Consider the following 12,295-nt stretch of genomic DNA (forward strand, 5'->3'; position numbering starts at 1 on the left):
TTGTTAATACTATTTAAATTGTTGAAATCGATTTCCAATCTGTCCTTCGGTAATACATATGCTTCTGCACATCATTTCTTTTGTCAGCTCCATGTCTACCTGCCAATCCAGCTAGATACTTCCGGCGTTTTGGAGCCTCTGCCGAAATGTGTAGGTTCACACCATCACCAGCCTGATCCCTTGCTGGTTAGGTATGATCAGGTTGAATTGAATCGATCTTGTGAATTGCTAAACGGACACGCGGAGACCGGAAAACAAAGTAAAAAGCGTCAATATGGCAAGCCAACGAAACATTGAGCGGATTGGTATGTTTGAATTGGTTCGTTTCGGATTTCAGCTCCTGCAAAGCATATGTACAAACGTCTGTGTGCAGCAGGGCCTATAGTCAGGGTCCCCCATCTTCCACACTCCGATATCTTCCGCCAACCATCATTTTTAACAACCAAAACTCTACCACAACGTCTTGTGGCCGAAAGTCATGCGGAGCATGCCGTAGAAAGAGAATGCGAAGCTTCCGAGCAAGAGGGTGTAGTATGGGTAGAGGATGTATGGGCTTCGGTGGGTCTAGAAATCGGACAATTGTCAGTCATACACGACCAAAACCAGATGAAAAGACATGAGATGATTCGCGACACCGCATCATCAAAGCTGCAGGTCTGGACTTGTACATGTCTTGCGGGAACCCGTTTCCTTCGTGGAATAGGTATGACGCAGTTCACACCGGACCAGCTCATGGGTCTGGTATACTCCAGCAGTAGGAGTAGCTCCCGGAGGTGGCTCGTGAACTGGGATCCTTCCACCTCTTGCCATCCACCCAGCAAGGAAAAGCGTATGCAGAAATTCAAAAATGACTGACCTTCCACCATTGTCGCTTGCCGTCATGCTTCTGGAAGAGCCGCTGGTAGTAAGGCACTCGGTTCTCGCGGTAAACAAATCTGTCAAGACCCATAGGTCAGCATTTTCCGGCTCTTGTAAGACCGCCAATTGACCCTCGGTCGTGTCGGCTTTGGCGTTGTAGTGGACTTTGCGCAATCGGGTCGAGCTTACCCCCATCTTTGAGCTTGTGTCGGGTTGAACATGCGGGCACGGGTGGCCTGCATCATGCGGGCAGCTGTAGGGGCGACCATGTTTGCGTTTCAGCGACGGTTCCGGCGAAAACGAGCAATGGCGATGACAGGAGGGGAGATTACAATCGTCGTGACCTGAGGTTCCGGGGAGACGTTCAAGATGCAGTTGAAGTTGCAGAGCAGAAGCTCGTGCCAAGCCAATAATGTAGTTCACGTGACCGGCTTGTATCATTGGTATCAACGTCTCCTGATCCATCTTTCGATTAATTATGTCGAACCACATTGGCTACTGCTACTCTCGGAATTTGTGCACGCCAGTCTACTGTGTTCCTTATGTCGACGCTCGCTGGCATTACATCTCGTTGACGGGGACGGAGCCACGGTACATCCTTCCTCGCACGCTACATGAAAGTGTCCTGGGGACGTCTAGTGCAACGTCCGAGGGCACCATGTCTATCATTGCCAACATGTCGTAATCTTTGTAGGACTGGGCGCCCGTTTGGACCCCCGACTAGGTCAATCAGTTGCCATCATCCACGGGCAGTCTGTCAGCGACGAACCCAATCGACAGTGTCAGAACCGAATCAACGACCAGGGCCATCAGATCATCATGGCTTGGTGATTGAGTCTTCCGATACTCCCGACCCGGTTGAGCCGCAATGGGAAAGAATTTTGGATGACGCTTTCGTCTATGGCATCCGAAGCAAAGACCGACTGCTGTTCGAAGCAGATGTCGGACGCCATGGCAGTATAGGGACGCGACTCGTTGACCGGCCACCGGCTCGTCGAAACTTCGACATATGGCGCCTATTGCTACGAGCTCAAGCGCTGCAAAATGGTCACGACGGAATCAAAGCCATCTGGAACGGACTCCAGTCTCGCGGCCAGGCCATCAGGTTCGACGACACGGATCCCCAGGTCGACGCTCTGTGGCGGATTTTCCTGTCTGCCGGCGCCTCGGATCATGGGTTCCTATGGTCGTTGTGCAAGGTGGCCAGACGTGCCAAATTCGATCGGCCAGCCCTCTTCGTCGAGATAGTAGGGACTGCTTTAGAGGGCAGCTCACCTGACAAAGCCGTCAGCTTTGCATCCTTCCTCATGAAGACCCATTACAGAGGCAGAGACGATCTCTTGGCCATCTTCGATTCTGCTTGTCGCTCCAACGCCGCTGACAGCCTCAAACACTTCTGCAAGATCTATGAGATTGTACCGAAAACCTCAATCTATAGCGACGTCGCAACGAGGTTATGGGAGCAAGAGCGCTCTGCAGATGCGTTTATAATGCATTCTTTTCTGGTCTCAAAGGGCGATTTACCTCCACGCTTTGAAGTGATCGAGCCTTTCCTGAGCTATTTAGCAGCCCAAGATGAGAATAATCTCGACGAGTTTCTGGTTTCACTTGGGTCTGCAGGGGCATCGTTTGAATCTCAGGCTCGACGCTTCTGGTCGCGTGAGCGGAGCAGGGTTACCGGGTTGTCTTTGGAGTCTTTGAACATTGTTGCCAGCAACACGCTTGGCGTGAACCCGAAGAAGCTGAGCGATCAATTCGTCGCTCGCGCGTTCGCCACAAGGGCGTTTTCGTTTGATTTCATCGTCAACAGTTTGCGGATGGTGGGCCTGATCGAGGTAGGACCTCTGGCTGTCCGTCAAGCGGCACTGACCGCACCCGACCTCGCCACGCTGCAAGCACGATTCTCCAAATTTGATGAGTTAGGCATCGACACAGGATCATCGGCATTCGTGCGGATCCTCAGGAAAGTGTGCAACGCCGGACGATGGGAAATGGCTCACGCCCTGGTCCACAATGATCTACACTACGAAGTTTTCGAGGATTCTCTTCTGCAAGAACGACTGCTGGCAGAATACTACCGGACCCAAGATTGGGAGCAACTAAATCGGACACTTGTCATCCTCAACAACGGGGACTTTGACGACAAAGCTCAAGCGAATGCTGGATCCCTTTTGATCAAGATCATGCTTGAAGCAGGTGACTGGGCGCAAGCCTTGAAGCTGATTCGGAATCTACAGACCAGAAACCTGCCGATATCATCGACCGTCGCGCGTTCCATAGTCCAACTACTCAAACAACCGCAATTAGTCAAATCCGCTGCCCTTGACTCAGAAACCGACGATCGGATTGCTTTCTTGATCGGTTCGTTGCAAGACATATTCGCGTCAGGAACAAAGTTTGAAATCACACTTTGGCGCTGGCCTCTCCGAGCACTAGGCAGTCTCGGTCGACAGAAAGAATTGGAATGTTTGGTGTATTGGATTGCCGAACAATACACACCCAAGCCAATGAAAACCAAGAAAAAACGTGGCAACCAGCCTAAAAAGGCAGAACTTGAACGTCCCAAGTTTGGTCATGTCTTGGAACCCCTCTTTGGAGACAAGTTCCAGAAAGCCCTTGTGTCCTGGTGTTTCTTGCCTCATAAGGGCATGACGACCGTCTCGCCGGAACAATGCTTGCGATGGACTCGCATCCTCAAGAGACTAAGGGATGTTTATGGCGTTGAGGTCAAAGAATATAATGTCCGCTGGATGTTTATTCGTCGTCTACGCTGGCTGTTCGCCTCAGGTATTCGACTAAAGGGACACAATTTGCGCATGCGTCTGAGGAACACTACTTCTGCTCATCGCTACTGGCAGTTGTATGATAAAATGTGGGATATGAAACCACCTGCAAATCTCGGCGATGATCGTGGCGAGCTCGTCAAGTATATGAAACGGCTGAAGACACCTCCTGGTACTACAACTGAAGGACAGTCCGAGTCTCAAGAATCGGATGAAGACGATGATGATGCCTTTGAAGGTCTTCAAGAAGAGGATGGGGAGAAGGAGGATATTGTAGGGTATCGAGACCTCTTCCATGCTTCGTGGGAAGATTATCAGAAATTGAAATGAAATGAACAATAGGTGCAAGCAAGCCAAACCAAACAAGTGTTCCTGGTAGACTAAATCCCAGGTACAATAGACAGACGTCCTATTCTGTACTTTACCACTTCAGCATCAATCAGGCACTTCCTACAGTAGCATTGTAACTTGGCCATTGTGCAGCTTGACACTGTCCACTGTACGTTTTACTACCTATGTAGACGGAAATCCCTTGTCCATCCATGATTGGCCGCATGACCAGCCGTTAAAGCAGCATGCAAAAAAGCAAATTATGGCTTGGCATTCCCGCACAACCACTTACCTTTCTTTCACTTCACCTCACGCCGCTTTTACCTCCTTCACAACCACTCACGCTGCTTTTACCAACACCACTGTTACCCGGCAACACACGGCTACATCCGACGCTAACGTTATTTGGACTAAGACGGGCATCAATTCACATATCCCAGACCCTGGTAAGCCGATCTGATCTTTCCTTTGTCCAAATGCACAGAAAAAGCACAGTAAAGATGGCGGACTCGGGGCCTTTGGAAGAACTCAAAAATTACCACAGGCCAACTACGGCCAAGAAGACCTATGGCAAGAAGAAGAAGACCGCCACGGCGGCACATACTCGTGCTATGCATTTCGAGTTGTTTGGCGGCGGCGGCGGAGAAGACGAGAAGGAGAACGAGATCGAGAACAAGATCGTGGACGAGATGGAGAAACTGACGATGGAGAATGATACAGAATCAGATCCAGTTCCAGATCCGTCGACACAGCCTACGGGTAGTCAAGAGCAAGAGCAAGCATTGCCGGTCAGACACAAACCAGATCCAGATTCAGCCCTCCAGCCTGCCAGTGGTCAAGAACAGACATCGCCGGTAAAATCAAAAGCAGATCCAGCGAAACAGAAGACTCGAAAGGTTCGAGGACGACGGGCAGATCCGCCCATCCAACCTGAGCAAGAACAAGCATTGCCGGAAAAACCAAAAGCAGATCCAGCAAAACAGAAGAATCCAAGACTTCGAGGACGACTACCAAATCCGCCCACCGAGCCTGATCAAGAACAAATATTGCCGGCCAAAGCAGATCCAGGTCCAGCAGAACAGAATCCAAAGCGTCCAGCGCGACGAGCAGATCCGCCCATCCACCCTGGCCAAGAGGAGACAGTGCCACCCAAAGCAGATCCAGATCCGCCTGTCCAGCTTGATCAAGACCAAGCATTGCCGGTGAAAGCAAACCCAGCAAAACAGAACCCCAAGCTTCGAGGACGGCGCAAGGTGGCAACATCCCGGAAAATGGCTGTAAGTCTCAAAGATGGATCGATCTATTAATACCAACAGAAGAAGATTAATCAAATGTTGCAGACTCTCACCCCAGACAAGCGTCAGAAACTGGAACCTTTGCTGGCACAGATTGAGCAGAGATATGTGCGAGACTTTTGGGAATTCGGTCAAGTCCTGGCACGAAGATACCTTGTGCAAAAGCTCGGAGAAGGCGCATATGGCGATGTCTTCAGACTCAGACCCACAGACCTCGAGGAAGCCATGATCGTGCGCGAACGCGGCGGACTTGTGATCAAAGTCATTCCATTCACCGTCGACCAATCCGATAGTGACGATATCTCAGATCTAGAGGCAGTCACTCGGGAAATCACTATCTTGCAAACGCTCGACCCACTTCCTGGCTTCCCTCGCTGCCGAGGTGTTCACGTTGTCAGCGGTGAATACCCAGACGTTTTGATCGACGCTTTTCGTGATTACCAGAACGAGCACGACCACTCGGCTATAAATGAAGAGCCAAGCAACGCGGATGCAGCCAACCGACTGTACGTCGTCATTGAGATGGACGACGCGGGGGTCCCGATGCACAAGGTCAAACAGCCCTCGGCATTCCAAGTCTTCGATATCTTTTGGAAGACGGCAATCACCCTAGCCAATGCCGAGGGCCTGTTGGAGTTTGAGCATCGGGACCTCCACAACGGCAACATCTGCATCAAGGCAAGCAGGCGGAACGGGCCGACCGATGTCCGCCAGGAGGTTGTGGAGGACATGGAGGAGGAACCAGAGGTGACGCTGGGTCTCTCGAATCTGCAGGTCACCATCATCGACTTCACCTTCGCCCGCGCCAAAGTCGGCCAAGACTCTGACGAAGCCCGCGTTGTTTTCGACCCAATTGAATATTGGGAAGACTGCAGCGCGCGTGGCCAATCAGAGTCGGACAATAAACAATACGACACGTACCGCAAGGTACGGGATTGGGCGAAAGTGGTCGAGGACAGGGCGAAGGCCACTGCCGCCTTGGAGGGGGTCGGGTACCTGGACGTACACAAGTACGCCAGGTACCTGCCCAAATCCAACGTGATGTGGCTGGGGTACCTGATTGGTGACCTGCTGTCGAGGAGCGCCGTCGGGAGGGGGGCCTGTTTGCCGGGGAGCAGCAGGGCGGCCAAGAGGCTGCAGTTGAACATATGGCGGACGCTGGAAGGTGTCCACGCCTATGTCAACGCCCAAAACCCGACGATGATGCCGGAGAGTGCTAGCGACCTGCTGGCGACGTCGGTCAGCAATGGCTGGCTGTCGCATGCAGACCTGGCGGCGTTCCGAGACCAGCTGGGCGAGTAGGCCGGGGTTCCTTTCTCTTTTGTTCTCTTTTGTTCATGCATAGCGAGGCGTTGGCCCGATGGGCCTGCTGCGGGGGGCGGCCGTCATGAATAATGACTAATGATGATTGCTGAACAAACAAACCTTCTACTTCGATTGACAACCATTGTAGTATCGTGAATAAAGTCAGAAATGTCGAGGGAGGGCGCGTGACACCGAAGTTGTGGTGGGACGACATTGGACTGAGAGCGCGACAGGGGGATATGGGGACAGGATGCGGTTGGTGTACTGCTCCGCCGTACTTGGGGTCGAGATTGAATGCGGTCATTCACGATGGTCACTTGGACGCTATCACGTCGACAACTTGATACCAGTCACCCTTTGTCAACTGAACCGCTCAGAAAGAGCGGACCCTGAGCATTCATCGTCAGGATCCCACGGGACACAGAGAGTCGGTGTTCGGACGGAAGATGACACGGTAGACCTGATCCTTAACGGCGCTGTCCGTCCCATCAATGCCCACTCAGCCGCCATCACCGCAACCTAGAACTACATTCGAGCTTCACCAATTGTCCAACATGGAGCGAGTCAAGCGCTTCTTCCGCTCCAGCCCGGACTATGAGCCCTTGGACAACGGCGCAGAAAGAGAGGAGGAAGACGTACACGATGAGTCGGAGGAGGTCGAGGCGGAGGCACCCTTCTCATGGGTCGAATATGCCATCTTCCTGTTATTGGGGATTGCAATGCTATGGGCCTGGTAAGTTGGACTTGCTTGGCTCGAGCCAATGCAGCCGTGGCGATACTGATACAGAAATAGGAATATGTTTCTAGCCGCGGCACCATACTTCCAGCATCGGTTCCGGACAAGCGAATGGATCCTCAATCATTTCCAGGCTGCCGAGATCTCCGTGTCGACCGTCACCAACCTTGCCTCGATGATAGCACTGACCCAGCTACAAAAGGGGGCATCCTACCCCAAGCGTATTACAGCATCATTGATCATCAACACCGTCGTGTTTGGAATCCTGGCCCTGTCGACCTTGATTCCTACACCTGCAGGAGTCTACTTCGGCTTTTTGCTCATCGCCATTTTCTGCGCGAGCTTTTCCACAGGGCTCATTCAGAATGGGCTGTTCTCCTTCGCATCTGGGTTTGGAAGAAGCGAGTACACTCAGGCAATTATGACCGGGCAGGCTGTCGCAGGAGTGCTGCCACCACTGGCGCAAATCATCTCGGTGGCAGCCTTTCCCAAAAAGAACCAAGGTGGTGCAGACAGCGCTGACGAATCACCCACTTCGGCCTTGGTATATTTCTTGACTGCCACTATCATCTCGGTCATTTCTCTGTTTGCGTTTTTCTATCTGCTGAGAAAGGAGAGCCGTGCGCGCGCCCTCCGTGCAGCAGCAAAATCGACCCCGGACGGTACCTCGGGAGAAATCTTTCCTCGTAGCTCTGGAGTTTCTGACATTACTGAAGTTGACCATGCCGGACACCGGCCACAAGTCCCTCTCATGACGCTGTTCAGAAAATTGCCATTCCTTTCTGCAGCCGTTTTCATTTGCTTCGCCGTTACGATGGTTTTCCCGGTTTTCACGGCTTCGATTCGGTCAGTAAGAGGAATCGACGCTGCAATATTTATTCCAACCGCCTTCTTGGTATGGAATACGGGAGATCTCCTCGGCCGGCTGGCAACATTGTGGAAGCGGATATCTCTCACACATTATCCATTTGCTCTGTGCTGCCTGGCCATGGCAAGGCTCCTGTTTATCCCCTTGTATTTTCTATGCAACGTGAAGGACAGAGGAGCCATTATCAAGAGTGACTTTTTCTACCTGGCTATCGTCCAATTCCTGTTTGGTCTCACCAACGGCTATCTAGGCAGTGAATGTATGATGGGCTCTGGAGACTGGGTTGCGCCAGAGGAACGCGAGGCGGCTGGCGGATTCATGGGATTGATGCTTGTCGGTGGGCTCACTGTCGGAAGCCTGCTCAGTTTCTTGCTCGGAGATGTCTAGCAGAGCTGAACTTCACAAGCAAAAAGACACATAGCCCCCTGCTGCAGGGCTTCGACAACCAAATGGTCACGGCAAATATGCTCCGGACGACTCGATCGGTCGTCTGATTCTCGACTGTGGAGCGTGCTCACCTCTGCTGAGAACTCACATGTTCTGGGCCTGACTAACACGACAAGTTGTCATAGAGCTTGTCAGAAGCATAGTCGCACATCAAAGCTTCCTGGTACATTTGTGCGCACTGACTGCGCGTGACAGATGTGTCCATGACGTATCGCCGTGCTCTTTCCCACTGCATCCAAGTTCCCCCTGAAATGTGCAGCAACTTTTGAATAGAAAAGAGACCACCTGCAGGGAAAATTCCCGTTCAACGACAGCACCGGCGCCTACGACGACTAGGAGCTACTCGCAGGAAGCTGCCAGTGGTCCACCACAAATACTTGACAATTGGTTCAGACACGGCATAGTAAGGCAGGGGAGGGTACACAGCCTCGTGGGTACCTGCAGGTCGAGTGTGACAGGAGGGACGAACGGGTTATATTGTTGTGACAGGACATCTATGAAGTGCCAATGGTGTCAAAAAGGACTTGTCGGCGCCGGTTTGGCCGGAGCATTATTACGCAGGACAAACGTGCCGGTGTACAACACAGTGTATTACTCGACGCAGTGGCGGTTGTGCAACATGTTATGTTCTTGACGACTTTATCAAGTTGTTGAGCATGGACAGCAATACCAAGCGATCTTTCTACCCACCGCCACTACTACGCTGCGCAGGCGGGATACTTGCTTTGATATCACGTGCAAGGGGTCAGAGGCCTAGCTCCGGAATATCGGCGTTTCAGCACCGACACTACAAACTCGAGAGTCCGTAGTGCGGTCCATCATTTCAGGAACGGGAAAAGCGCCGCAGCCAAATACTGGCAATGCTCCATTGTTGTTGCCGCTTGTCCCCCTTCAACTTCGGCCCTGTAAGAATAGCACTGGCAATACTTGAGCTGTGACTTGTGTGGCTGCTGCTGCCACTATTGCTGCTGATGTAGCATTGGCTCAAGAGCCTCCTAAGCCCTGTCACGCCTAACCCAACCCCATGATCCCGGGTGCCTCAGCTCTGAACGGGACCTGATCATGACCTGGCCAATGCCAGCATCTATCTGGCGCCTTCTACGAGAGCTTACGAAGCCACGAAACCTTCCCCGCCTGGCCTGACCCAGACGAATTAACCACTAGGGCTGTGACTGCAATCTGCGGCCCATGGCATATTGTCCTTGAGAAGCGTAGCCTGAAACCTCATATTTGTCCAAGGACCACAACGCTTCTGGGGATACCGTCCTTGCACGATCGGAAGACGCGAAAAATACAGATCCAGGAGCAAATGTCAATTGTCGAGACCTAAGGAGTTCTAGTACTGCTGTTCCCGGACTAAAAAGAGCAACGGTGTTGGATCTATGCACCCACTTTGGCGAGAGACAAGCAATGCAGCTAGGAGCACAGGCGCGTCGGTGGAGATCCAACGAGAAAACAGCAGGGTAACAGCAACAGTATGATCATCGAGCCTTGGGGGTTTTTGTGGCTGCTCGTCTCCGACCTGAATCAAGATACGAGGTACCGCTGTGCTGAGCCCCCGGCATAAGGCATGACATGTCTCCTTCCCGTCTCTGGCCCGTGGCTTTTCCCTACACCAATCAAAAGCACCATTGTCAGACTTCACCTCATTGACACTGGTTGACAGCTCTTAAACGACTGTGGTTTTCTATTATTATTTCCGACTCGCAAGGCCTGACAGACCCAGGGCCCAGTAAGCATCGATTCTCCACCAATCCAACCTACGTCGGTCCCAGCGTTTCAGACCAAGCCTCCTCTCCAGTCAAAGATCGTCCATTTGACTGATTGCGGCTAGCCACATCCAACTTCCCCATGTCTCTCCCGTCTTGCAGCTGGCTGTGTCAGGCACACGGAACAAGAACTGATGAATGAACATCTCACCGCGCGTTGTCTCATCATACATTTCACCTTTCCTTCTTCCTCTACTGCTCCTTATTCGTTCCTACACATCCCTTTCAAACAAGTGCTGACCACCATAGCCAACTTCTCCTCCGTTCGTGAACCTGCTGCTGACAGTCCTCGGGCCATATACTCCAATTCTTTACAAACACTCAACCAACCCTCCCCAAGGTTCCAGTACACACATCTATGAAGTATCATTTACAAGCCGAACGGGCGACATATTGATCGGCATTCTCAAGCCCTGTTACAAAGTCCTTCCATCGAACTAGACTATACCCACTACTGGTGACATCTCTTCCACAACACCTTCCCAACGGCGTCCATCGGTCAACCATCATGACTCGACTTCAAACTCCGGGACCTTTTTCTTCTTCCACCATCCTCGCGCTCGTCATCACCATCCTACCACAATCAACGTTCGCTTCACCCATATCACACCTGTACAAACGCAGCAGCAGCCAAATGTCCGCCGGCGCCAAAGCTGGTCTAGGCGTCGGGATCGCAGTCGCAGCAGTCCTAGCGCTGGGGCTGATCGCATTTTTCGTCATCCACCTGCGTCGGTCAAGGCATCTGGCGCAAATCAACCGAGACCGAGCCGTTCTTGCCGGCGAGAAGAACCAAGACGGCTCTGACAAGCCGGACAAATTCGCTACAGCCACTGTTGCTCCTACACAACCTCCATCGACCTCGGGGATGCCTCGAAGAAACAAGTCGGTCAAGGACCGGCTGATGGGTCCTTTGTATCGTGGCAGCACCATCGACCTGATGCCCATGCCCAGAGCACATATGAACGATTCCAACCGAGCAAGTACGGTGACGATGGAGGGCGATGGCCAACCTTTTCTGCACAAACCATGGGCTCGGGAGAGTTCTCCGAGACCAAGCTTCAGCAGCAAACGGGCAACCAGGATGATGATGATGATGTAGGGAAATACTATATACCCTACTAACCTGCGTCTTTATCTTGGTGTTATATTGTTGTTGCTTCTTGTTAGTTGGCGAGTGCATCGGAATTGGACATTTGCCGAATAACAACTTTTTGCTCCTATGAGGTTCGTACCGAAACTGCAAGGGTTGAGCCATGTTTCTTTGAATACGTATGGGTCACGTCCTTGGGTACGGTGTTGTGCTGGCGTGCTGTGCTGTTGGCGTTCGCTTCGAGGAGTATTTGATCAAGCCGGGAGGGAAATGATTCTTCGGGCGAATGAACGCGTTGGTTTGGTGACAGTACACCTTGGTACCGGGTTTTTGTTTTATCTGCTTCACTCTTTGCTGCCACTGCACGGGTGCTAAATGGGTTTCCACCGGGTGCTATATGGGAGGGCGTTGACAGGATTGTTTGGTGTCGCTGTCTGCTTGGATACTGCTTGCCAGTGCTGGACTCATGTATGTTGTCGCGGGTGAAGATGAAGGGGAACGGGAACGGGGGATAGGTTGGGGAAGAAATAAAGCGCAAGGAGAGAGGAGCGCAAAGAGGGAGAGGAAGGGCTCCCGCGAAGGGGCCTTGTGGTTCGGAATGAACTTGAACTCCAGAAAGTGAGAGGTAGACAGGGTAAACAGATACCCCAAGTTTCCCTTTCCTGTGCGTCTACCACTGTGTCTATCACTGGCAGTGGCAGTGGCTCGTTCCGAGGATAAACCACTTTGTTGGCCACCACGTTGACAGTACCTGGTACAGTGGTACCGTGAAATCGAAACACAAGACACGCGCAGTGTAGTGCAGTGCAGTGCA

General features: G+C 52.1%; 6 protein-coding genes across 6 annotated transcripts; 5 read left to right on the forward strand and 1 right to left on the reverse strand.

The window, feature by feature from the left end:
• Nucleotides 1-298: 298 nt before the first annotated feature.
• On the reverse strand, nucleotides 299-1,282 carry HMPREF1120_05922 (uncharacterized protein). The gene is made up of 3 exons (XM_009160114.1): nucleotides 1,048-1,282; nucleotides 857-935; nucleotides 299-564 (listed from the first exon to the last, which is right to left on the reverse strand). The coding sequence occupies exons 1-3, from the start codon at nucleotides 1,125-1,127 to the stop codon at nucleotides 451-453; spliced, it is 273 nt and encodes a 90-aa protein (XP_009158362.1). The 5' UTR covers nucleotides 1,128-1,282; the 3' UTR covers nucleotides 299-450.
• Nucleotides 1,283-1,336: 54 nt separating this feature from the next.
• HMPREF1120_05923 (uncharacterized protein) lies at nucleotides 1,337-3,971 on the forward strand (the record flags this gene model as incomplete). The annotated part of the gene is made up of 2 exons (XM_009160115.1): nucleotides 1,337-1,539; nucleotides 1,583-3,971. The coding sequence occupies 2 exons, from the start codon at nucleotides 1,337-1,339 to the stop codon at nucleotides 3,969-3,971; spliced, it is 2,592 nt and encodes an 863-aa protein (XP_009158363.1).
• Nucleotides 3,972-4,471: 500 nt separating this feature from the next.
• On the forward strand, nucleotides 4,472-5,278 carry HMPREF1120_05924 (uncharacterized protein; the record flags this gene model as incomplete). Its single annotated transcript, XM_009160116.1, has 1 exon — nucleotides 4,472-5,278. One exon carries the CDS (start codon nucleotides 4,472-4,474, stop codon nucleotides 5,276-5,278), a length of 807 nt encoding a protein of 268 aa, XP_009158364.1.
• Nucleotides 5,279-5,302: 24 nt separating this feature from the next.
• On the forward strand, nucleotides 5,303-6,568 carry HMPREF1120_05925 (non-specific protein-tyrosine kinase; the record flags this gene model as incomplete). Its single annotated transcript, XM_009160117.1, has 1 exon — nucleotides 5,303-6,568. One exon carries the CDS (start codon nucleotides 5,303-5,305, stop codon nucleotides 6,566-6,568), a length of 1,266 nt encoding a protein of 421 aa, XP_009158365.1.
• Nucleotides 6,569-7,125: 557 nt separating this feature from the next.
• Nucleotides 7,126-8,562, forward strand: HMPREF1120_05926 (ENT family equilibrative nucleoside transporter; the record flags this gene model as incomplete). Its single annotated transcript, XM_009160118.1, has 2 exons — nucleotides 7,126-7,304; nucleotides 7,365-8,562. The coding sequence occupies 2 exons, from the start codon at nucleotides 7,126-7,128 to the stop codon at nucleotides 8,560-8,562; spliced, it is 1,377 nt and encodes a 458-aa protein (XP_009158366.1).
• A 2,337-nt stretch (nucleotides 8,563-10,899) lies between these two features.
• HMPREF1120_05927 (uncharacterized protein) lies at nucleotides 10,900-11,490 on the forward strand (the record flags this gene model as incomplete). Its single annotated transcript, XM_009160119.1, has 1 exon — nucleotides 10,900-11,490. One exon carries the CDS (start codon nucleotides 10,900-10,902, stop codon nucleotides 11,488-11,490), a length of 591 nt encoding a protein of 196 aa, XP_009158367.1.
• Nucleotides 11,491-12,295: the final 805 nt, after the last annotated feature.

Source organism: Exophiala dermatitidis (genome assembly GCF_000230625.1).
Source record: "Exophiala dermatitidis NIH/UT8656 unplaced genomic scaffold supercont1.5, whole genome shotgun sequence".
In the NCBI taxonomy this organism is placed as follows: domain Eukaryota; kingdom Fungi; phylum Ascomycota; class Eurotiomycetes; order Chaetothyriales; family Herpotrichiellaceae; genus Exophiala; species Exophiala dermatitidis.

Excerpts from the sequence above, each read along its gene's own strand:
- HMPREF1120_05922 (XM_009160114.1), bottom strand. The coding sequence starts at position 1,127 with ATGGTCGCCCCTACAGCTGCCCGCATGATGCAGGCCACCCGTGCCCGC. Across the intron at positions 936-1,047 it reads ACACAAGCTCAAAGATGGGG|ATTTGTTTACCGCGAGAACC; the intron begins GTAAGCTCGACC and ends GGGTCTTGACAG. Across the intron at positions 565-856 it reads GCAAGCGACAATGGTGGAAG|ACCCACCGAAGCCCATACAT; the intron begins GTCAGTCATTTT and ends TCCGATTTCTAG.